At 46.5% G+C, this 22,295-nt stretch overlaps 2 protein-coding genes across 6 annotated transcripts in view; both read right to left on the bottom strand.

Moving 5' to 3' along the window:
- Positions 1 to 424: 424 nt before the first annotated feature.
- On the bottom strand, positions 425 to 12,470 carry LOC131192768 (zinc finger and SCAN domain-containing protein 16-like). 2 transcript variants are annotated; one of them, XM_058172267.1, is made up of 5 exons: positions 12,429 to 12,438; positions 12,132 to 12,321; positions 7,549 to 8,386; positions 4,667 to 4,790; positions 425 to 4,118 (listed from the first exon to the last, which is right to left on the bottom strand). In XM_058172267.1, exons 3-5 carry the CDS (start codon positions 8,317 to 8,319, stop codon positions 3,670 to 3,672), a joined length of 1,344 nt encoding a protein of 447 aa, XP_058028250.1. In that variant the 5' UTR covers positions 8,320 to 8,386; positions 12,132 to 12,321; positions 12,429 to 12,438; the 3' UTR covers positions 425 to 3,669. The 2 variants fall into 2 exon arrangements, with proteins under 2 accessions (XP_058028250.1, XP_058028252.1); XM_058172269.1 differs by lacking the exon at positions 12,132 to 12,321 and having other exon boundaries at positions 12,429 to 12,470.
- A 9,034-nt stretch (positions 12,471 to 21,504) lies between these two features.
- LOC131192653 (zinc finger protein 585A-like) overlaps positions 21,505 to 22,295 on the bottom strand; it is a 49,776-nt gene continuing 48,985 nt past the window's right edge. For all 4 annotated transcript variants that reach the window (XM_058172004.1, XM_058172002.1, XM_058172005.1 and 1 more), the window contains exon 13: positions 21,505 to 21,789. The gene's annotated coding sequence lies outside the window, so the exon portion shown is untranslated. The remainder of the gene's footprint in view (positions 21,790 to 22,295) is intronic.

Consider the following 22,295-nt stretch of genomic DNA (forward strand, 5'->3'; position numbering starts at 1 on the left):
CCACAAGATCAAAGCCAGCACGCTTCAGCCCAGATTCAAATTTCAATTGTGATGCTTAGTTATTTATATCAGCCACGTCCAGATACTTGGCAGCCCGGCAAGGGGAGAAAGAGGGGAACCGAGCCACGCAAGCAGTGGGCCTGTGCACATGCGGTGCACATAGTTCAACCTGCACGATTGGCGGGCTGGAGCGTTACATGCTCAGCTGGGTCTCCGTGGACCAAGTCATAATCTGTCCAACTCTTAATTCTCAATCCATCACCTCTGCCCACTTTCTACTATTCCTGCCAGCCCAATTAGAGCCAGTGTTTCTCATCCTGGCTTCTTTTTAAGATGGGTGGACTTCAACTCCTCGAATTCCCCTCCCAGTGCGGTTGACTGGGGAATCCTGGGAACGGAAGTCCACGCATTTTGAAGTGGCTAAGCCTGAGAAACACTGGTTTAGAGAAAAAGCTCCCAGCTAGCCTCTGTTTTTCTCCATCTCTCTGTTCAGAACCTGCTAGATGTAATCCACGTTTCTCTTTTTCCCCCCTCATGCACACATATTAAAATAAAAGCTTGCAGTCTAATTGTAGTCTGTTTTGAGTAATTATCACCCCTCTTTAGAGAAGTTATTCCCCTTTTCTTTGCTGGAAATAAATCTGGACAGGCAGTACACCTTCTGAGGATTTTTTTTTTTGGTTCCTGGTGGGGGTTTACCTAAAGGTATGAAAACGAAGGTGCACAATTACCAGGGCGAAGTCATTTTGAGCTTGTCTTCTGCTCCCAAAGCTACTGCAGGCCCCTTTAAACTCTTGAAAAGACAAAGTGAATGCAAAAATGTCTTTAGTGGGTTTGGGATGAATAAAGTTCTCTAAACAATCATGCCAATTTTTTTCCCACTTAAATTAATCGCTTGCTGTCAAGATTGCCTGTTCTAGTGGATCTTCCAGCTTAACCAAAAGATTTACCGTATTTTTCGGTGTATAAGACACATCGGAGTATAAGATGCACCTTAGCTTTTGGGGAGGAAAATAAGGGGGGGAAAATGCTGCCCACCAGATATTCATCTGGCTAGTCCTTAACCTGGTTAACTTTAGCACATTAGTTCGCACACTGGTTTTGAGGTTGGGGCTAAAAAACAGCTTCTAAAGCACAGCTGATCGTCGGAGGGAGCAGCAATTAGAAAAACAGGCAAAGCACAGAAGATCGCTTTCCTCACATTGGAGCTGAAAAACAGCTTCAAAAGCACAGCTGATCCTTGGAGGGAGTTCCAGTGACTAAAGGAGGCAAAGCGCGGAAGGGGTAAGGCAGCAGCTATTCTGGGTAGCCATTTTGGGCACCGTGCGGGGTTACATTCGGAGTATAAGACACACCCACATTTTCAACCTCTTTTAGCCCCCCCCCCTTTTTTTTGTGGGGCAGGGGTGAAATCCAGCAGGTTCTGACAGGTTCCGGAGAACCGGTAGTGAAAATTTTGAGTAGTTTGGAGAACCGGCAAATACCACCTCTGACTAGCCCCAGAGTGGGGTGGGAATGGAGATTTTGCAATATTCTTCCCCCTGGAGTGGGATGGGAATGGAGATTTTGCAGTATCCTCCCCCTGCCATACCCACCAAGCCGTACCTACAGAACCGGTAATAAAAAAATTTGGATTTCACAAATGGTGTGGGGAGACCCAGAGTATCGCTTCCCCCAATTAGCCATAGGTCTCCGTCGGCCTATCAGAATCGGTGTGGAATAAGGGAGAAGATGCTGGACTACAAGAGCGGGACACCAACCCTCATAAACTTGAATGTGGATGTCCGCATTCCTAGTCCAAGACAATAATCCACAGCACATCGTCCACAAATTGGCAGCTGTGACCACAAGATCAAAGCCAGCACGCTTCAGCCCAGATTCAAATTTCAGTTGTGATGCTTAGTTATTTATATCAGCCACGTCCAACTTTTGTCACTTGGCAGCCCGGCAAGGGGAGAGAGAGGGGAACCGAGCCACGCACGCAGTGGGCCTGTGCACATAGTTCAACTTGCACGATTGGTGGGCTGGAGCGTTACGTGCACATGCGTGCAGCTCATTGCACAAGTGGAGCTGCGTGCGCCTACACACAGGCACCAATCCACCAGTCGCGCAAGTTAAGTTGCGTGCGTGTCGCCTTAAGACTCGTGTGGCCCAGTTGCGAATAGGCCTTAGCTTGGTAGTGGGCCATGGCTCAAGGGTTAGGGATCTCCGATTTATATTAAATTGCTTATTTTGATGGTAGAGTTCAGTCATGATTTATTCTGCCAAGTGCCGAAAAGGTTGCACGGAAACATCGCACGTGCAAGCGCGCCCTCATTGGTGTCTGCTCCGAAAAAGCCAAACAGCCTGATGATCAGCCAGCCAGCATGCATGCTCAGGCGGCTTTTCGCCACTGCCACGCAAACGAAGGGATTGCGCTCCAGAAAAGCTGAACTTCTGGGTTCTAATGTGCATATACACCCAACAGCTGGCCGGCACACATGCGCACACCGGTTCTTGGCACTGCCGGGTGCGCGAAGGACAGCTGATTGTCGTGTGCGCACGCGTGGCAGAAACCCGAAACACAAAACAGGCAAGGCCATGCGTGCTGGGTGACATGGCTTTGCGTGCCACTTTGGGGGCACATGCCATAGGTTCGCCATCACGGGCCTATGGTAAACTGTTCGTTGTTCTTTTGAGTTGTGTGATTCAGTATAAAAGGACTTGAAATCAACAGATAAAACAATTCAGAGGAAATGTCTTGTGTAAACGAGCTTTACTTCCAGATATTTTTTCTATAATCTACCAAATGTCATTACGGTGGCATTTTCCTAAAAAAGAGGCAGAGAGGGATCTACCTGTTTGATCTTTTTCCTTATGGAGTATATATAGAAAACCACCTGGGAAAATGCATAATACAGGTAACAGTCGATTTAGTGACTGTTCAAAGCTACAACAGCACTGAAAAAAGTGATTTACGGCCGTTTTTTCACACTTACGACCTTTGTAGCCATCCCCATGATCCTGGGTTCAAAATTCAGATGCTTGGCAACTGGTTCGTATTTATGACCGTTGCTGTCTCCCATAGTCATGTGAACCCCACTGGCGACCTTCTTGACCAGCAAAGTCAATGGGGAAACCGGATTACTAACTTATCAACCCCAGGACGCTGCGACCGTCATAAATACGAGTCAGTTGCAAAGTGGCGGAATTTTGATCCCATGACCGTAGGGATGCTGCATCGGTCGTTAAAAGAGTGAAAACCGTTCATTAGTTTTTTTTCAGTGCCGTTGTAACTTTGAATGGTTACCAAACACACTGTTGTTAAGTGAAGGACTACCTGTATAGGATTCCCTGCTTGAGCACGGGGTTGGACTAGAAGACCTCTAAGGTCCCTTCTAACTCTTTTTTTTTTCTGTAATTATTGGCAGAAACAAAAGGAAAGTGACAGGGCAGATTTTCCTCTGCTTCACCTTCCAGTGATCCGTGCGCCCCCTCCTCTCCAAAACCACGTGCTACCCCTACCAAAATTCTTTTCAGCCAAGGCACAGTTTCAGTCTTCCCACAGGAAAACCAAGAAATTCTTGGGAAATTCCCTGCTTAAGCATTCTTCCGCTGCTCGCTTGGAATTCCTAGCACCACCACAGCAACTCTTTCTCTGCGATGGAAGCTTTTTTTTCCCCTTTGTTTTTAGTTACAATTAAAGCGAGTTTTCCGATGCCGGATAAGTTGGAGGCTCTGGTTAAAGCTTTTCCCACAATCGGAGCATTTGTAGGGCTTCTCTCCCGTGTGAATCCGCTGATGCCGGATGAGGTTCGTGGCCTGGTTAAAACGCTCCCCGCAATACGAGCAGCCGTACGGCTTCTCGCCCGTGTGTGTCCGCCAATGACGTTTCAGGTTCGAGTTGTAGCTGAAACTCTTCCCACAGATGTCGCAAATCTTCCGGCTTTTCGCCTTCCGGGTTGTCGGAGGCTCTGGGGACTGAGTGATCCCGGGTCCCTGAGTAGCCGATCGATCCTGCTGGCTGTCAGGAGGTTCAGCTTCCGAGTGAATCTGTGGATGCTGATTTGCAAAGGCGGCCATTAACTCCTGAGGAGCGTCTCTCTCCCAGGGCTGCCTGCTCCAAGCGCTCACAGCTTCTGGAGAGGAAAAAAAAACACCAATAAAATCCAGGAATGTTCACACAAGACAATCGCTACTGAACTGTGAACCAGAAGGGACGAACTGGGGTGGAAAAACCAGGGGTGGGTTCTAGTTACCTTTACTACCGGTTCGCATCGTGCCCGCGCGAGAGGGTGGGGTGGGAATGGAGATTTTGCAATATCCTTCCCTCAGGAGTGGGGAGGAAATGGGGATTTTGCAGTATCCTTCCCCTGCCAACGCCCACCAAGCCACACCACACCCACCAAGCCACGCCCACAGCACAGGTAATAAAAAAAATTGAATTTCACCACTGATGCCACTTCGGCGGGAAGGTAACAGCCCTCTGTGGCTTCAAGCTGGCCACATGACCGTGGAAATGTCTTTGGACAACGCTGGCTCAGTGGCCTTGAAAGGAGGTGCCTATAGTCAGCTACGACTAGCGGAGTGAAATCCGCGGGGACGCCTTTTTTTAACCTTGAAGAAAAGACTATGAATTCCGCCACTGGTAAAGAGGAGGCGAGGAGAGCAAATGTGAAATTCTTACCCAGAGGATCACTAACGTCTCCTTTCCTTTCGGTCTCAGCCTCCCCGCCTGGGCTCCTCTGTGCTTTTTTAGAGGATTCCTCTTCCCCAACTGGGAAATTCACCGTCAACACTTGGAACAGGATCTGAAAAAGAAGAGGCTTGTCTGAGTTGTTAAGCCAAAGACAATGAAGGGCAGACGGAGGGACTGCTGCCTGCGAAGGAAGATGGCAAGGATGGCATTATGATTGATTGATTGATTTATTTATTTATCAAACTTATATACCGCACCATCTCCCGTAGGACTCAGGGCGGTTCACAGGCATATTAAAAACAGTATAATAAATAAGCATTAAAACCCAGTTAAAACTAAATATTATCCTGGCCTGATCACTAAAACAATAAAAACTAGTAAAACCCCCATTAAAATTTAACTAAAACATTTTATTCTTAGGCTAGTCCCGCACGCTGGAATAATAAAGTCTTCAATTCCCGTCTGAAGGTCCGGAGGTCGGGGAGTTGTCGTAATCCCGGAGGAAGCTCGTTCCACAGGGCTGGTGCCGCCACAGAGAAGGCCCTCCCCCTGGGGGGTCGCCAACCTGCATTGTTTGGTCGACGGCACCCTGAGGAGGCCCACTCTGGGAGTGCACAGGTCGTTGGGAGGCAATCGGCGGCAGAAGGCGGTCTCGAAGGTATCCCGGTCCTAAGCCATGGAGCACTTTAAAGATGGTAACCAAAACCTTGAATTGCACCCGGAAGACTACCGGTAGCCAGTGTAGGCCACCCCGCCTCTTTGGGGGCGGGGTTTCCACCACATCGGCCATCTTGTAGATTCCAACCTTGAGAGGGGAGATTTTTTTTCCCCTCCTCTTGTAATGTCGGAATTTGCAGTTGGTAGGGAGGGATTCGCCAACCAATTCAAAGAAGGCCTGCTTTTACACAACTTACAGCGACACGCATTTCTGCAAACAGTGCGGGTAGTCCTCGACTTATGACCGCAGTGGAGCCCAACATTTCCGCTGCTAAGCAAGACGGTTGCAACATGAGTGTCGTCCCATTTCATGAACTTTCTTGCCACATTAGTTAAGCCAATTATATAGGAAGATCAGGGGTGAAATGCTCCCGGTTCGGACCGGATCACATGATCCAGTAGCAATCGTGGCTGGTGGTTCAGCAATCCGGTAGCAATGGCGGAGCAAAGCTCCGGCCCCCCGCCACGGTGTTATTACTTCCTGGTTTTAATCAGGAAGTAGTAATGTGTTTTTTATCTTCTGCACATGCGCAGAAAGTTTTGCACATGCGCAGGTCTGGGCACACATGTGTTTCGCGGTGTGTGCGTTTCCAAACCAGCAAGGAAGGTAAGTAGATTTCACCCGAAGGAGGTGCTCAATTTTAATTTAATTTAAGGTAGTCCTGTACAATAGAGCCCAAAATTTCCATTTCTAAATAGGACAGTTTTGCCTCGTTTTACAACCTTTCTGGTCACAGTTGTTAAGTGAATTGCTGCAGCTGTTACATTAGTAACACGCAGGGGTGAAATCTAAAAATTTTCCCTACTGGTTCTGTGGGCGTGGCTTAATTGGTGGGCGTGGCTTGGTGGTCAGATGACTGGGTGGGCGTGGCCAATAACAATAAATAATAAAAATAATAAACTATAAAAAACAATAAGAGATATCAAAAACCAACTCTCACACTTTACACACACACAACACAACACAACACAATTGACTCACAATGTAAAAGCAGCTGCACTTCACACTTCACACAGCCACAAAAAGCTGAAAAACCAACTTTCACACTTCACACACACACACCTCACACACACACACAAAATGCCACATACAGCTTTCTGAGATTTTGTGTGTTTGTGTAGTTAGAGTGAAACACTACAGAAACACACCAAATCTCAGAAAGCTGCACAAATATATTATAGGGTTTCCTGCCTGGGCAGGGGGTTGGACTAGAAGGCCTCCAAGGTCCCTTCCAACTCTGTTGTTATATATATATAATGGACGTTATATATATTATTTTATTTTATTGTGGACTTCAAATCCCAGAGTTCCTCAGCTAGCAAAGCAGGAAGTCAAAGCAAGCTTTTTTTTTCCTTCAGTAGCTGAAGAAAGCATGGCATTGCCAGCCCGAAAGAGCAGTAATTATAGGTAAGTGAGGAGGGGGAATTGGCTGGGCTTGGGTGGGGGCTCTTGTAAGTGGGGGCTGTTAAAAAGTGAGTTTAAAAGCCTGTGAGGATCAGGAAACTCCTCTGACATCGCCAGAGGAGGCTTTTAAATCCTGGTTTTTTTTTCCTTTTTTCCCCCCTCTTCGGCTGAAGAGGGTTTTAAAAAAATCTTTTTAAAGGGTTTTGATCTCTGCTCAGCCCCGCGATCATCAGAGGTTGTTTTTTTTTTACTTTTAAAGGCATGTTTCGGCTGAAGAAAAACTTTTAAAAGTAAAAAAAAACCTCTGCTGATGGTGCGGCTCAGCAGAGGTATGGGGGGCGGGACCAGGGATTTTTGCTACCGGTCCTCCGAACCAGCAGCTGCCATCGCTACCTAATCGGGGGAGCCAGTGCGAACCGGGAGCATTTCACCCCTGGTAACACGGCTGTTAAGTGAATCTGGCTTCCCCATTGACTTTGGTTATCTGAAGGTCGCAAAAGGGGACGACATGACCCCCTCAGGACACTGCAAGCGTTGTAAGTATGAGTCAGTTGCCAAGCATCCGGATTTTGATCATGTGACCATCGGGATGCTGAAACTGTCATGTGAACAATGGTCCTAAGTCACTTTTAACAGGGCCCTGTAACTTCCAGTGGTCATTAAACGAACTGTTGTAAGTCGAGGACTACCCATACAAAATCTTTACTGACCTTTCCCTGGTTTGCTGTGACCGAAGATCAGCTCTTACCGTCTGCATCTGCTGCTTATTTTCCTGCTGCTTCAGCAGGAAATCCTCCGCCAGGGCGACCGCTTGGGAACAAGTCTCGGGGTGTCTTCCCTTCACCCAGCTCTGCATTTCGGGGGGCAGGATGGTCAGGAAATGCTCCAGGATCAACAGATCCAGGATCTGCTCTTTGGTGTGCTTCTCCGGCTTCAGCCACTGATGGCAGAGGTACTCCAGTCGGCAAAGAGCCTCTCGGGGCCCCTCGGCTTCCTGGTAGCAGAACTGGCGGAAATGCTGGCGTTGTAATTCCGCGCTTCCCACTTCCTCCTCTTCTCTTTTTTTCTTCAGCTTCCTGCTGTCTCCATCGCTCTCCAGGATACGGGACTCTGGATTCTTTCCAGCAGGCTGGGATGACTGTTTTGCCCTCCGCTCTTTGGCAGGGCATCTCTCTTGCTCCGCAGCAGAAAAAAAATCAGGAATATTGTCTCGTTGTGTGGCCTCCGACGGCTCCACGTTTCCCCATCCGGAATGTGAGGACTGCATGGTGCGCAGGAACGCTTGCCATTGAGCCTCCCAGCATTCAGACAGCCCCTTCTCCGGTTCCTGGGGTGCAGGCTTTTTCAGATACTCCCCGATCGTCCCCACCTGCATGACTCGAGGGAAGCTGCCTTCCCTGCTGGAAGACTGAATTCCAGGCCATTCTTGTGTCTCCGTTTTGACGACGGTTGTCACCTTGCGCTCTGGCGACCGAGCATCTGAATCTGGAGCCGACATCTTGTTCTGCTTTGTGGACATTTTCTTTCCTTAGAGCTGCTTACGTTTCACGAAGAGGATGAAGGGTCTGGACTGCAGAGTTTAAAGCCTGATGAAAAAAAAAAAGATATTGAAGAAGTTCAACGAACTCTTTGTGACTTTTGATTGGTGGACTGAGGCGGGTGGCCCAGAACGGGAATTTTTTTTCTCCCACCAAGTGATGTTTCTGTTAGGAGGAAAAGAAATAAAGCAATACATTAAGGTACCTGTTCTGTTTCCCTCCCCCAATACTCCCATCAAAGAGTCAGTGAAAGGCCTTCTTTTCTAATTTATTTACATAGATAAATGTCCTGGCCACGTATACCCACGGGCCTGCCAAGTTTCTGGAGATAACGAGGAAATTATAGATAAGGCCAGAATTATTCACGAATATATTCTTCCCTCCATTGATACAGTTTGCCCGCGCAAATTTATTGCTTTGTCCAAGACAAAAAACCAGGAAGTCCCGCCTCCTATTTATAGTCTCTGCAGATGTCACTGCATGACCATCATTCCTTGGCTTTATTCCAACGCTGCTTCTGCTGCGTGCGCCGGTCACGTCTGCGCAGTCTTGCATCACTCCAAAACTGTTCTTGGGGCGTTGCCAAATCAGAAGAAGGCTCGAGAAAATCAGGCCTTGCCGGCCCCTCCTCCTCCCTTTGAGTGGGTGCCAGGGAGGGAGAGGGCCCAAGAGAAGCAGGGCTTGCCAGGTCTTCTCCCTCACTTTCTGAATCATCCGAGTCCAGGAGTCCGGGTCCAGGAACCTGGGTCACAACAGTACCCAAATTGCTGCCTTTTCTCTTGTTAGATCACTTCTGTGTCTTTTCAATATCTTTGGCTCTGTCTGTTGTGACTCAGGCCCAAGTAGGTAGCAGAAAACTCAGTCAGTGTAAAAACAAACAAACTTTATTAGAACAGCTGAGAATTAACTTGTTCTCAGCGTAGTCCAACTAAATTAACCTTGGTCCAATTAGGCAAACTGCCAAAGGCCTTTCTTGGCAAAAGTTCAGAAGACACCGATACAAAACAAATGCAACAAGATGAAGCTATCAACGTTGTTTTCCGGCAAACAGTTCAAACGCTGTTGCTAGTCTTTTAATCCTTATGGGAGGGGCCAGTCATCTCTTGGCTCTACTCCCGAGTTGTCCTCTCTGCTTGAGCTGCTCTTGCCTTCTGGCAGCTCTTCTCATGCGTGCATTAGGAACAGGCTCCTCCTGTTCCTCTGCCTCACTACTGTCAGCCTCTGGAGGCTCTGGAATCAGCACCTCATTCCCCCATGACTCTGGCCCCATCTCTGCCTCCGACGCAGAGCCCTCATCCGGGCCTTCCCCAGCCTCCAGGACTGGCCCATGCTCTTCCTCAGCCTCATCGCTGTCTGACTCTGTTGCCAGCTCCGCAGGCTGCTGGCGGACCACAACAGTGTCTAGGAAGGAAGATGCTATAGATTTGCTTTGCACTTCATCTCCATGAACCTTCCAACAGTGTTTCTCACCGTTGGCAACTTCAAGCTGGCTGGGGAGTTCTGGGAATTGAAGTCCACACATCTTGAAGTTGCCAAGGTTGAGAAACACTGTTCTAAAGTCCAGCTCCTGCTCAAGTAGGAGATCCCATATACCCGTGATGGCTGTTGTGACCCAGACCCAAGTAGCTAGCAACAAACTCAGTCCGTGATAAAATAAACTTTATTCGAACAGCTGGGAATTACCTCATTCCCAGCGTCGTTCAACTCAAAGTAAAACAAAGGCCTCTCAAACACAAATCTTCAGTTATCTCACAAACCTTAGTCCAATTAGGCAAACTGCCAAAGGCCCTTCCTGATAAATGTCCAGAAGTCACAAAAACTAAAGTTTCACGAAGCAGAGGATGCAGCTACAACGTTGTTTTCTGGCAAGCTGAAACACCGGTGCTGGTCTGTTTTAAGCCTTATGGGAGGGGCCAATCATCTCTTGGCCCTACTCCCGAGTTGTCCTCTTTGCTTGAGCTGCTCTTGCCTTCTGGCAGCTCTTCTCATGCTCCTCCTGTTCCTCTGCCTCACTACCGTCAACCTCTGGAGGCTCTGGAGTCCGCACCTCACTTCCCGATGGCCCTGGCCTCACCTCAGCCTCATCGCTGTCCGATTCCGTTGCCAGCACTGTAAGCTGCTGACGGACCACAACAATGGCAAACCTATGGCACGCGTGCCACAGGTGGCACACCGAGCCATAACGGTGGGCACTGGAGCTCAGCTGCCGTGCGCATGCTTGTGCCACCCAACTGATTTTCGGGCCTTCTGGGCCCACTGGAAGTTGGGAAACAGGCTGTTTCTGGCCTCCGGAGCAGGGAGAAGGCCTGTTTTTTGCCCTCCCCAAGTTCCAGAGCCTTTTTAGGAGCCTGGGTCGGGTGAAAACAGCCTTTCCTCACTCCCCTGGAGGCCTTCCGAAGGCCGGAAACAGCTCTGAAGCCTGGGGAGATCGAAAAACGGGCCCACCGGGCCATCACGTGCCAAAAGCGGGGTGAGCACAGGGGGTCACGCGCGCATATACGGTGGGCGGGGTGCATAGAATTATGGGCGTGGGCACATGCGCGCGTGACTCCCCTGCACTCCCCCCGTTTTTGGCACACGATGGCAAAAAGGTTAGCCATCACTGCTATATACCATTTCAGGCAAGTGACTATCCAGTCTGTTCTTAAAAGCCTCCAGGGATGAAGCCCCCACAATGTCTGGTGGCAAGCTGTTCCACTGGTTAATTGTTGTCACTGTTAGGAAGTTTCTCCTTAATTCCAGGTTGCTTCTCTCCTCGATTAGTTTCCATCCATTGTTTCTTCTCCTGCCTTCTGGTGCTTTGGAAAATAAATTGACCCCCTTTTCTTTGTGGGAACCTCTCCAATACTGGAGGACTACTATCATGTCCTCACTAGTCCTTCTTTTCTCTAGACTAGCCAAACCCGAATCCTGCCACCATTCTTCCTATGTTTTAGTCTCCAGGCTTAGTTGCTCTTCTTTGCACTTTTTAATCTGTTTTTTTTTTCTCCAAACAAAATCCACAGAGATTATTATTTTTTTTAACACGGCGAGTTTTGTAATTGCAGCTTCATTTTAATCCTGGGATGGATTTCTTTAAGTCTCCTCTAACAGGAATGCCGGGTGCTGATCACCAGGAGAATCAGAGCTCAAACTGGATCATCCCTGGAATAAATGTTGGATAATTCCCTGAGATTCATAGGTTCATGGAAGCTTAAAAGTATATTGAGCACAAAAACTCACATGGGGCTAGCTAGATGAAGATACCACTACGAATGTTTAGAAACTCAAAATATATATATAAATAGCAATTACAGGTAATCCTCAATTTACAGCCACAGCTGAGGCCAAAAATCCTGTTGCTAAGCGAAACAGCTGCTAAGTGACTTTTGCTCCACTTTATGACCTTTCTTGCCACAGTTGTTAAGTGAATCACTGCAGGTGTTAAGTTAGTCACTTAAGGGTTTTGAAGTGACTCCAGTTTCCCCGTGGATTTTGCTTGTCAGAAGGTCGCAAAAGGAGATCGCGTGACCCAGGGACATTGCCACCCGTCACAAACGCGAGTCAGTTGCCAAGCGTTTGAATTTTCATCACTTGTCCATGGAGATGCGGCAATGGTCGTAAGTGTGAAAAACGGTCGTGAGTCACTTTTTTCAGTGTCATAACTTGGAACAGTCACTAAACAATCGGTAGTAGGTCGAATTCAGTGTGCCTTTAAATTTTGCACCATGTTCCTCAAAGGGTAACCTGCAGAAGGAGCTATAGGGGGGGAAAAAAACCCTACAATATCTCAGCAACGGGAAGCCAGGCGCACCTTAAAAACACGCTCTCCATCTCCAGAGCGTTGCAACGCCCACTTGAACCGAGATTCCCATCCATAAGGACTAGCAACTTGTTTGTCAACCGTTTGCAAAGGGATTCCCCAAGCGGCTGTCTTCATGCACGTGGTGCCGAACAACGAATCTCCTGCACCCATCACATATATTGCAAAGCACTCTGGAGAACTGGGAGGGAATATCAATCAATCAATCACAATCAAACAAACTTTCTGTATTACTACATTTGCATTATAGTTCCATGCACGCTCCCGCTCTGCCCGCCCTGGACTTACAGGTCCGCCTTCTCTGTTTCCAGCCAAAACAAGCTCACTTTCCTTTAATACTTTGCTAGTGGGCTGGACAGGAAGAGACAGTCCCCCTCCATCCCTTTGATTTATTATCCACCCCCCCTTATCCCTCCTCTCTAGCCGCTTCATCTCGGTGGCTCCATTCTTCTGGCCTGGTGGTCTTTGAACTGAGAGAGTTCTCCTTGCCTAGAGAGGAAGGGGATTGTGGGTGGGGGAGGGAAGGAAGGAAATAAATGGGAGGGGGGGGGGTCAGCTAAGTTTAAGAGTCCATGCCTTCCTCCCCATCCACCCCACATCTTTTTTCATTGTAAGTGGTATGAATTGCCTTTGGAAAGAGGCCCAGGGGTCCCCAACCTTTCGGACCTCAGGGACCACTAAATTCATAATGTTAAATCCCGCGGACCACTAATATGATCTGCCTAATGACCGGCTGGGTGGGTGTGGCTAGGTGGTCATGTGACTGGTGGGCGTGGTCAACTCGATCGCTCACGGCCGAGGGACATCTCGCTGGCCTCTACTCTCCCCTCCCCTCCCAGCCACTCCTTGCCTCCCCACCAGGCTCCTTAGGGCCCCAATAAGAAGCAGTTGTTGGAGCTAAGCAGTCACCACGAGAAAGAGTTGGGAAAATTCTTCAAAGTGGATCTGACCGAGAAGGAGGCTCAGCAGAAGCACCTCACTGAGGACTAGGAGCATAGGCTTTCCAAGCAGAGGGAAGACCTGCGGGAGTGCAAGGCCAGATACCGGGGTCTGGAGGCTCAGTGGACTGAGATGGTCATCCAGTTCCAGGCCATGAGGCAGTCCCATTGGAATGAGGCCCTCCAGCTCTTTGCCACCAGCGTCACTTTCCTCCAGCCTTTGCCCAAAGCCCTACACCAGGAGACTGAAGCAGACCCTAAGTCGGAATTTCTGCCCTCCGACCCACACAAAAAGACCCCAAAGTGGGAAACTCTTTGTAGCAACACAAACATTCATTCCATGTATCCATCCCAGGGGCCGTAGTTTGAGGACCCCTGATTTAGTGCAATATAAAAAATACAAATTATTTTTCTGCAGACCACCAAAATTTTCTCCACGGACCACCAGTTGGTGACCACTGGGTTAGCCTAACTAGGTGGCTCAGTGGCTGAGACACTAAGCTTGTTGATCAGAAAGGTCGGCCGTTCGAATCCCTAGTACAGGTCTCCCGCGTGAGCAGGCGGTTGGACTAGATGACCTCTAAGGTCCCTTCCAACTCTCTTACTGTCAAACTGGGGGGCATTGGGAGTTCTTGAGCCAAAGGAGGCATTTGGGAATGGGGGAAGGTAGTGAGAAAAGGGGGAACAAATTGCTATTCGCAAAACTTGGGAGGAGGATGGAATAAAGGAATCACATACAACAACCCCTTTATCAATATACAGGAAGTCCTTGGCTTACAACCATTCATTTAGTGACCGTTTGAAGTTACAACTGAAAAAAAGTGACTTATGACCGCCTTTCACACTTGGAACCATTGTGACATCATCCCTGGGGCTACTACGGGATCAAAATTCGGATACTTGGCAACCAGCATGTATTTATGACGATTGCAGTGTCCCAGGGATCACCCGATCCCCTTTTGTGATCTTTGGGCAAGCAAAAGTCCATGGGGAAGTCAGATTCATTTTACAACTGCAGTAATTCACTTAACAATTGTGGTAAGAAAGGTCATAAAATGGGACTAAACTCGCTTAATAACTGTCTGGCTTAACAATGGAAATTTTGGGCTCAACTCTGGTCGTAAGTCAAGGACTAGTCCTCGATCCACTCTCTTCCCAATGCCTCCACCCCTCCTAGTCCTGGGTTTGCAATCATAGGCTAAGCCGCTGCCCTCAAGGTGGCCCCTATTTCTTTATTCTCCCCTATTCCCCGGAGGAATCCGTTTGAGAAGCACCAGGTTGGGGAAAGAGCCCTTGGAGGCTATTCAACTGAGGCTGCCTTGGCAGAGAATGGCCCAGCCTTGGCTTGAAGGCACTTTAAAAGGGAAGTCGTCCCTGTCATCTTTGGGGATTTTATTTTTATTTATTTATTTATTTATCGTATTTATATACCGCCCTATCTCCCTAGGGACTCAGGGCGGTTCACAGGCAGATAAAAAAGTACATATAAATACAGAATAAAATATCAATTAAAAAACTTATTCTACACAGCCGAATAATTAAAAAAGAACAATATGAATAATAAAACCCATTAAAACCAATATAAATTTAAAATCTAGTCCAGTCCTGCGCAGATGAATAAATATGTTTTAAGCTCGCGGCGGAAGGTTCGGAGATCCGGAAGTTGACGAAGTCCTGGGGGGAGTTCGTTCCAGAGGGTGGGAGCCCCCACAGAGAAGGCCCTTCCCCTGGGTGTCGCCAAACGACACTGTCCAGCAGACGGCACCCTGAGGAGTCCCTCTCTGTGAGAGCGCACGGGTCGGTGAGAGGTATTCGGTAGCAGCAGGCGGTCCCGTAAGTAGCCCGGCCCTATGCCATGGAGCACTGCCAGGGATGACACTAGGACCCTCGTCTGGAACTTCCTTTTATTTCCATCCAGAAGAGCTACAATTTAATTTAAAACAAATTATTTTTAACAATGGATAATTAAGTAAAACAAAACAAATAAGGCTGCCTTTTGCGGTACGTTTAATTTTTTTACTACCGGTTCTGTGGCTTGGTGGGCATGGCAGAGGAAGATTACTGCAAAATCCCCATTTCCTCCTGATCAGCTGGGACTTGGGAGGCAGAGAATAGATGGGGGCGGGGCCAGTCAGAATTTTTTACTACCGGTTCTCCAAACTACTCAAAATTTCCGCTACTGGTTCTCCAGAACTGGTCAGAACCTGCTGAAACCCACCTGTTTTGAAGGCAACTTCTGTTCCATTGGTTGATTGCTCTCCCTGTCAGAAAATTTCTCCTTATTTCCAGATTGAAGCTCTCTTTGGGGAGAGTTGTGAACGTAAGTCAAAGACCACCTGCACAATTAAAATTGAGCACCTCCCTATATAATTGTCTTTGACTACAATATTCAGAATCAGAATCGAGCTGGGAGGGACCTTGGAGGTCTTCTAGTCCAGCCCCCTGCTCAAGCAGGAGATCCTATCCCATTTCAGATTTGGGCAGTACCCCAAGTTTTTTTTTTAATTTCATTGTGTCACAACAGTATACGCAAATATTGACATAAAACAACAACACATCATATAAACGTATATATAAACAAAAGTATGCAACAACTATATTAATTGGATATAATGAAAGAAAACAATAGGACAGGAACGGTAGGCACTTTTGTGCTCTTATGCACGCCCCTTAAAGTCCTCTTAGGAATGGGGTGAGGTCAATAGTAGGGAGTTTTTGGTTGAAGTTTTTGGGATTTTGTATACATTTTATATTTTGTATATATTTTATATATTTAATTTGGGGTACTGTTTACTTTTAATAGGAAACTGCAATTTCCCCCCCGTAAACTTGTTGCTGGCAATCCTTATGATTTATATTGATATATTGACCATCAATTGTGTTGTAAATGTTGTACCTTGATGAACGTATCTTTTTTTTTTTATGTACACTGAGAGCATATGCACCAAGACAAATTCCTTGTGTGTCCAATCACACTTGGCCAATAAATTCTAAATCGGCAGCTCTAGTGTTACGCTACTGAATGGAACCGCTGCCAACAACATCGATCCGAAACGTCTCCAAGCGAGCAACCTTGGTTGGCACTGGTCTCCAATCTCCTGGTTCTTTTAAGGTTAAAACGAGAGATGCTGCGATTCCTAGAGAAGACTTGCGCGGGGGAGGGGGAGGGGAGGAATTCGCTCTTTCCGGTCCGGCCCCCTTTCGAGCTTTGGAAAATACAAAGTGGAATCCCCGGGTTTGGAGAAGCGCAGCTGCAGCAGCGGGAGGGGAGGCGGGGCCATTGCAGCGCGCGACCAATTGCAGGGAAGAGATCGCTTGTCTGGGAAAGATAGGCTCCCCCCTCCCGCGATTTTTTTTTTCATTTCTTTTTGTCACAACAGTACTATACACAAACAAATGTTATAGATAAAACAGCATATCTTGAAGAAAGAAACATATATATATATAACAATAGAACAGGAACGATAGGCACTTTTGTGCTCTTATGCACGCCCCTTATAGTCCTCTTAGGAATGGGGTGAGGTCAATAGTAGATAGTTTTTGGTTGAAGATTTTGGGATTTTGAGTAGAGACTATGGGGTCAGGTAACATAACAACAACAGAGTTGGAAGGGACCTTGGAGGCCTTCTAGTCCAACCCCCTGCCCAGGCAGGAAAACCCTACACCATCTCAGTCAGATGGTTATCCAACATTTTCTTAAAAATTTCCAGTGTTGGAGCATTCACAACTTCTGCAGGCAAGTCGTTCCACTTATTAATTATTCTAACTGTCAGGAAATTTCTCCTTAGTTCTAAGTTGCTTCTTTCTTTGATCAGTTTCCACCCATTGCTTCTGGTTCTACCCTCAGGTGCTTTGGAGAACAGCCCGACTCCCTCTTCTTTGTGGCAACCCCTGAGATATTGGGGTTTTTATTAAACTAGACATACCCAGTTCCTGCAACCGTTCTTCATATGTTTTAGCCTCCAGTCCCCTAATCATCTTTGTTGCTCTTGTCTGCACTCTTTCTAGAGTCTCAACATCTTTTTTACATCGTGGCGACCAAAACTGGATGCAATATTCCAAGTGTGGCCTTACCAAGGCATTATAAAGTGGTACTAACACTTCACGTGATCTTGATTCTATGAAGTTCCAAGCATTAACAACTCTGTTACAGAAGTCATATTTACTGCAATCGAGTTTGAAGCGGTTGACATTTGGACATTTGGACATTTGGAGATTGATTGATTGATTTCTAATCAATCAATCAATCTCCAAGGTCCCTTCCAACTCTATTCTATTCTATTCTGTTCTGTTCTGTTCTGTTCCTCTATTCCAATTCTAATTCTCTAATTCTAATTTTAATTTTTTTTAAAAAAATTTGCATTTATATCCCGTCCTTCTCCAAAGACTCAGGGCGGCTTACACTATGTCAAGCAATAGTCTTCATCCATTTGTATATTATATACAAAGTCAACTTTATTGCCCCCAACAATCTGGCTCCTCATTTTACCTACCTTATAAAGGATGGAAGGCTGAGTCAACCTTGGGCCTGGTGGGGCTTGAACCTGCAGTGATTGCAAGCAGCTGCTGTTAATAACAGACTGTCTTACCAGTCTGAGCCACAGACTGCTAAAATAGAATTTTATTCTATTTCTCTATTCTAGTTCTAATTATTCTAACGCTAACTCCTATTCTATTCTATTCTGTTCTGTTCTATTCTATTTCTTTATTCTAATTCTCTAATTCTAACTCTAATTTTAATTTTATTCTATTTCTCTATTCTAGTTCTAATTATTCTAACGCTAACTTCTATTCTATTCTATTCTATTCTATTCTATTCTATTCTATTCTATTCTATTCTATTCTATTCTATTTTATCAGAATAGAGTTGGAAGGAACCTTGGAGGTCTTCTATTCTGGCCCCCTGTTCAAGCAGGAAGCCCTATACCAGGGGTTGGCTACTTTAAACACTCAAAGAGCCACAAAGGTCTTAACCGGAAGCCCCCCCCCCGTTCAATTCTGGAGCCGACTAGAAGTCCGGTTCCCCCACCATAGAGTCTCCTCCTAGCACGACATCCTTTTTCCTCTCCTACCTGTCCTAACTGAAAGCCCTATCAATTGTGGAGCTGAAGGGAAAACTCACCCCTTGCTATAGAGTCTCTTCCTGGTGTGCCGTGCTTTATCACCCCATAACTGGAAGCTCCTTGGCAACAAGGAGCCGTAGCAGAGGGATGAAAGAGCCACATGTGGCTCCAGAGCCACAGGTTGCTGATCCCTGCCCTATACCATTTCAGACAAGTTGGCTGTCCAGTCTCTTCTTAAAAATCTCCAGTGATGGAGCATTCCTAACTTCTGGTGGCATGCTGTTCCACTGGTCAGTTGTCCTCAGTGTTGGAAAGTTTCTCCTTAATTCAAGGTTGCTTCTCTCCTTGATTAGTTTCCATCCATTGTTTCTTTCCTTGACAGGTGGGGAGACTCTCTGCCCCCGTTTGTCAACCTGCCGTCCCAGGGAGTCCCAGGGATTTCTGGATGCAGAATTATGATGACCATTTTTCTCACAAAAATTGCAGCCTCTCCAGTGTCACATGATCAAAATCCAGAGGCTTGGCAACTGACTCACATTTATGACGGTCGCAGTGCCCCAGGATCATGCGATCAATCCCCTTTGGCGACTTTCCGGCAAGCAAAGCCAATGGGGAAGTCAGATTGACTTAACAATCGTGTTACTGGCTTAACAACAGCAGCGATTCACTTAACAACCGTGGGAAGTAAAACCACAAAAGAGGGGCAACGTCCATTTCATAGACTTCTCACTTAGCAATGGAAACGTTGGGCTCAATTGCGGTCGTAAGCAGAGGACTACTTGAGCATCACCCTATATGCTTGGCCTTCACTACAGCTCAGGCCATTTAATTGGATTTTTTTTCAGAGTGGATGATGGGTGTCAAGAAAGAGAAGTGTTCTGTTTCCCTCCCCCCAATACTCAGTCAGTCAAAGGTCTTCTTTTCTAATTTATTTACATAGATAAATGGCCTGGCCACGTCTACCCACGGGCCTGCCAAGTTTCTGGAGATAACAAGGAAATTATAGATAAGGCCAGAATTACTCACGAATATATTCTTCCCTCCATTGATACAGTTTGCCCGTGAAAATTCATTGCTTTGTCCAAGACAAAAAACCAGGAAGTCCCGCCTCCTATTTATAGTCTCTGCAGATGTCACTGCATGACAATCATTTCTTGGCTTTATCCCAACGCTGCTTCTGCTGCGCGCGCCGGTCACGTCTGCGCAGTCTTGCATCACTCCAAAACTGTTCTTGGGGCGTTGTCAAATCAGAAGAAGGCTCAAGAGAATCAGGCCTTGCCGGCCCCTCCTCCTCCCTTTGAGTGGGTGCCAGGGAGGGAGAGGGCCCAAGAGAAGCAGGGCTTGCCAGGTCTTCTCCCTCACTTTCTGAATCATCCGAGTCCAGGAGTCCGGGTCCAGGAACCTGGGTCACAACAAGAAGCTTCTCATTGAACTGAGATTGTAGAGAACAGGATTTGGGCATTTTTGTTGTCTTCACAAAACAAACTGTAGCATTAGTGCTTTCGGTCCATGGAAATAACTTGATAGTCCTTGGAACCATGGAAATACAGATAGTCCTTGACTTATAGCACTTCATTTAGTGACCGTTCAGTTACAACGGCACTGAAAAAGGTGACATGACTGTTTTTCACACTTACGACCGTTGCGGCATCCCCCTGGTCACGTGATCAAAATTCAGACGCTTGGCAATATTATTTATCGCAGTGTTGCAGTGTCCCAGCATCACGTGAACCTCTTTTGTGACCTGACCAGCAAAGTCTGTGGAAGCCAGATTCACTTAACAAGTAAAACAGGTTACTAACTTATCAATGGCAATGATTCGCTTGTTAACTGAAGCAAGAAAGGTCGTAAAATGGGGTAAAACTCACGTAAGAAATGTCTCATTTGACAACAGGAATTTGGGGCTCAATTGTGTTCGTAAATCGAGGACTAGCTGCAATTTGGACTGGAACAAAGTTTGAAGACTGTATGCTGTTCAACTGTCAGAAATGTGGATTCCTCTGGTAAAGTGGCAGCTTTCGTTTTCATTGAAACTTTCAGTGCCTCTCCGCGGTGTCTCAGACTTGGAGTCCCTCCCTTGTAATGTTGTCTTCAATTGATGGATCATTTTTTAGATCCCTTGTCATCACCTAATCATCTAATCCTGTGTGGATTTAGAGTCAAGGGTTTGAGAATAAAGGATTTGAACTCAAGACTCCTTTAACCATCTCAGCTTCAATTACATGTCATTAGCTCGTTTTAATTTCTTGGATTTAAATGATTAAAAAAAGGAAATTTAAGATAAAAAAGAACAATATATTTTTGATCTCTGTATTTGTTGGAATTTCATTTTGTTAGATAAGGCTCAGTTTTCAGGTCTTGTCCAAGATCCTTCTGGATCTTGAGCTTGCCTTCTGGGGTACTAGTTATTCCTGCCAGCTTAGCGTCATCTGCAAATTTAATGAGTTCCCCTTCTATTCCCTCATCTAATAATTTATGAAGAAATTGAAGAGTACTGGGTGTTGTGGTCCGCTAGCAGCCTGCGGAACTGGCAACGGAATCGGACAGCGATGAGGCTGAGGAAGAACATGGGCCAGTCCTGGAGGCTGGGGAAGGCCTGGATGAGGGCTCTGCATCGAAGGCAGAGGTGGGGCCAGGGCCATCGGGGAGTGATGTGCAGACTCCAGAGCCTCCAGAGGCTGACAGTAGTGAGGCAGAGGAACAGGACGAGCCTGTTCCTAATGCACACATGAGAAGAGCTGCCAGAAGGCAAGAGCAGCTAAAGCAAAGAGGACGACTCGGGAGTAGGGCCAAGAGATGATTGGCCCCTCTGATAAGGCTTAAAACACCAGCAACGGTGTTTGGGCTCTTTGCCGGAAAACAACATTGATAGCTTCGTCTTGTTGCATTTGTTTCGTATCGTATCGGTGTCTTCTGAACTTTTGCCAAGAAAGGCCTTTGGCAGTTTGCCTGATTGGACCAAGGTTGGTGATAAGGCTGAGGAATTGTGTTGGGAGGAATTTGCTTTAATTTAGTTTGGACTATGCTGAGAATGAGTTAATTCTCAGCTGTGCTAATAAAATTTGTTTGTTTTTACATTGACTTGAGTTTCCTATTACCTACTTGGGCCTGGTCACAACACTGGGGCTAAGTAAATAAAAAAGGCTGGCTTCATTCTTTTTGACTTTCTGAAACTCCCTCAAGACCTGGTTGTACACCATCAGGCCTGGGGAGCCGAGAAGACCGGTGTAATATTGTGTTAGTCCCACTGTTAAAATAAAAATGGCTTAAATGTGTCACCACTGTGTGTCATGTAAATTCAGATATCTAATACTGCCATCTTCAAAAATTTGGAGGGGGGGGAGGAAATAATTGCAAGTACAATACAATATAGTCATTTTATTTTACAGAATTTCATTTAGATCTATGTTATTCAGAGGATGCAAGCAAAGAGAAGCAGTCAGCGTGGTAATGTTTAGGGAAATGGACACCACATCCAGTAAGGGCTTGTGCTGAAAAAAAGATGAAGAGAGGGATTGGCTCTGAGGGAAATGCAGCCATCTTGATGCCCTCAGAAGGAAAAGGATGAGTTTCTTGAAGGAAAACATTTGGAAGAGCTTCTTTGAAGAGTTTTCTGTTTGGTTTGGTAAACTGGCTGAGTCCAGGATCCTTAAAAAAAAATCAAAATAAGACCGTTGATGGATTAGAAAAAATCTGCTACGTAGAAAATTCTATGGAACTTCCAATTTATTAAAAGAATGAGGTGCAAGCATCATTTGTACAAACGAGATGATTGCTAGAACATTTCCTTTCCCCAAGTCAAATCAAATTTTTATTGTGGCTGTAGACCAGCAAAAAGAGGGTGGGGTGCAGCCATTTAAAAAGCATAGAAGATGCATTAGAGCAGGGGTCTCCAACCTTGTTAACTTTAATACTTGTGGATTTCAACTCCCAGAGCAAAGCTGGCTGAGGAATTCTGAGAGTTGAAGTCCACAAGTCTTAAAGTTGACAAGGTTGGAGACCCCTGCATTAGAGCCTAAGAAGACTATTACTATGAAAAGCTAAAAGATATAAAACAAAACTACATGTTTAAAAAGAGGGGCAGGAGCATTAGATCAGACCTGGTAATTTTACCCATCTGGCATTTTGCCAGTCCAGTCCACATGAGGTCAATC

Source organism: Ahaetulla prasina, chromosome 2 (assembly GCF_028640845.1).
Source record: "Ahaetulla prasina isolate Xishuangbanna chromosome 2, ASM2864084v1, whole genome shotgun sequence".
In the NCBI taxonomy this organism is placed as follows: Eukaryota; Metazoa; Chordata; class Lepidosauria; order Squamata; family Colubridae; genus Ahaetulla; species Ahaetulla prasina.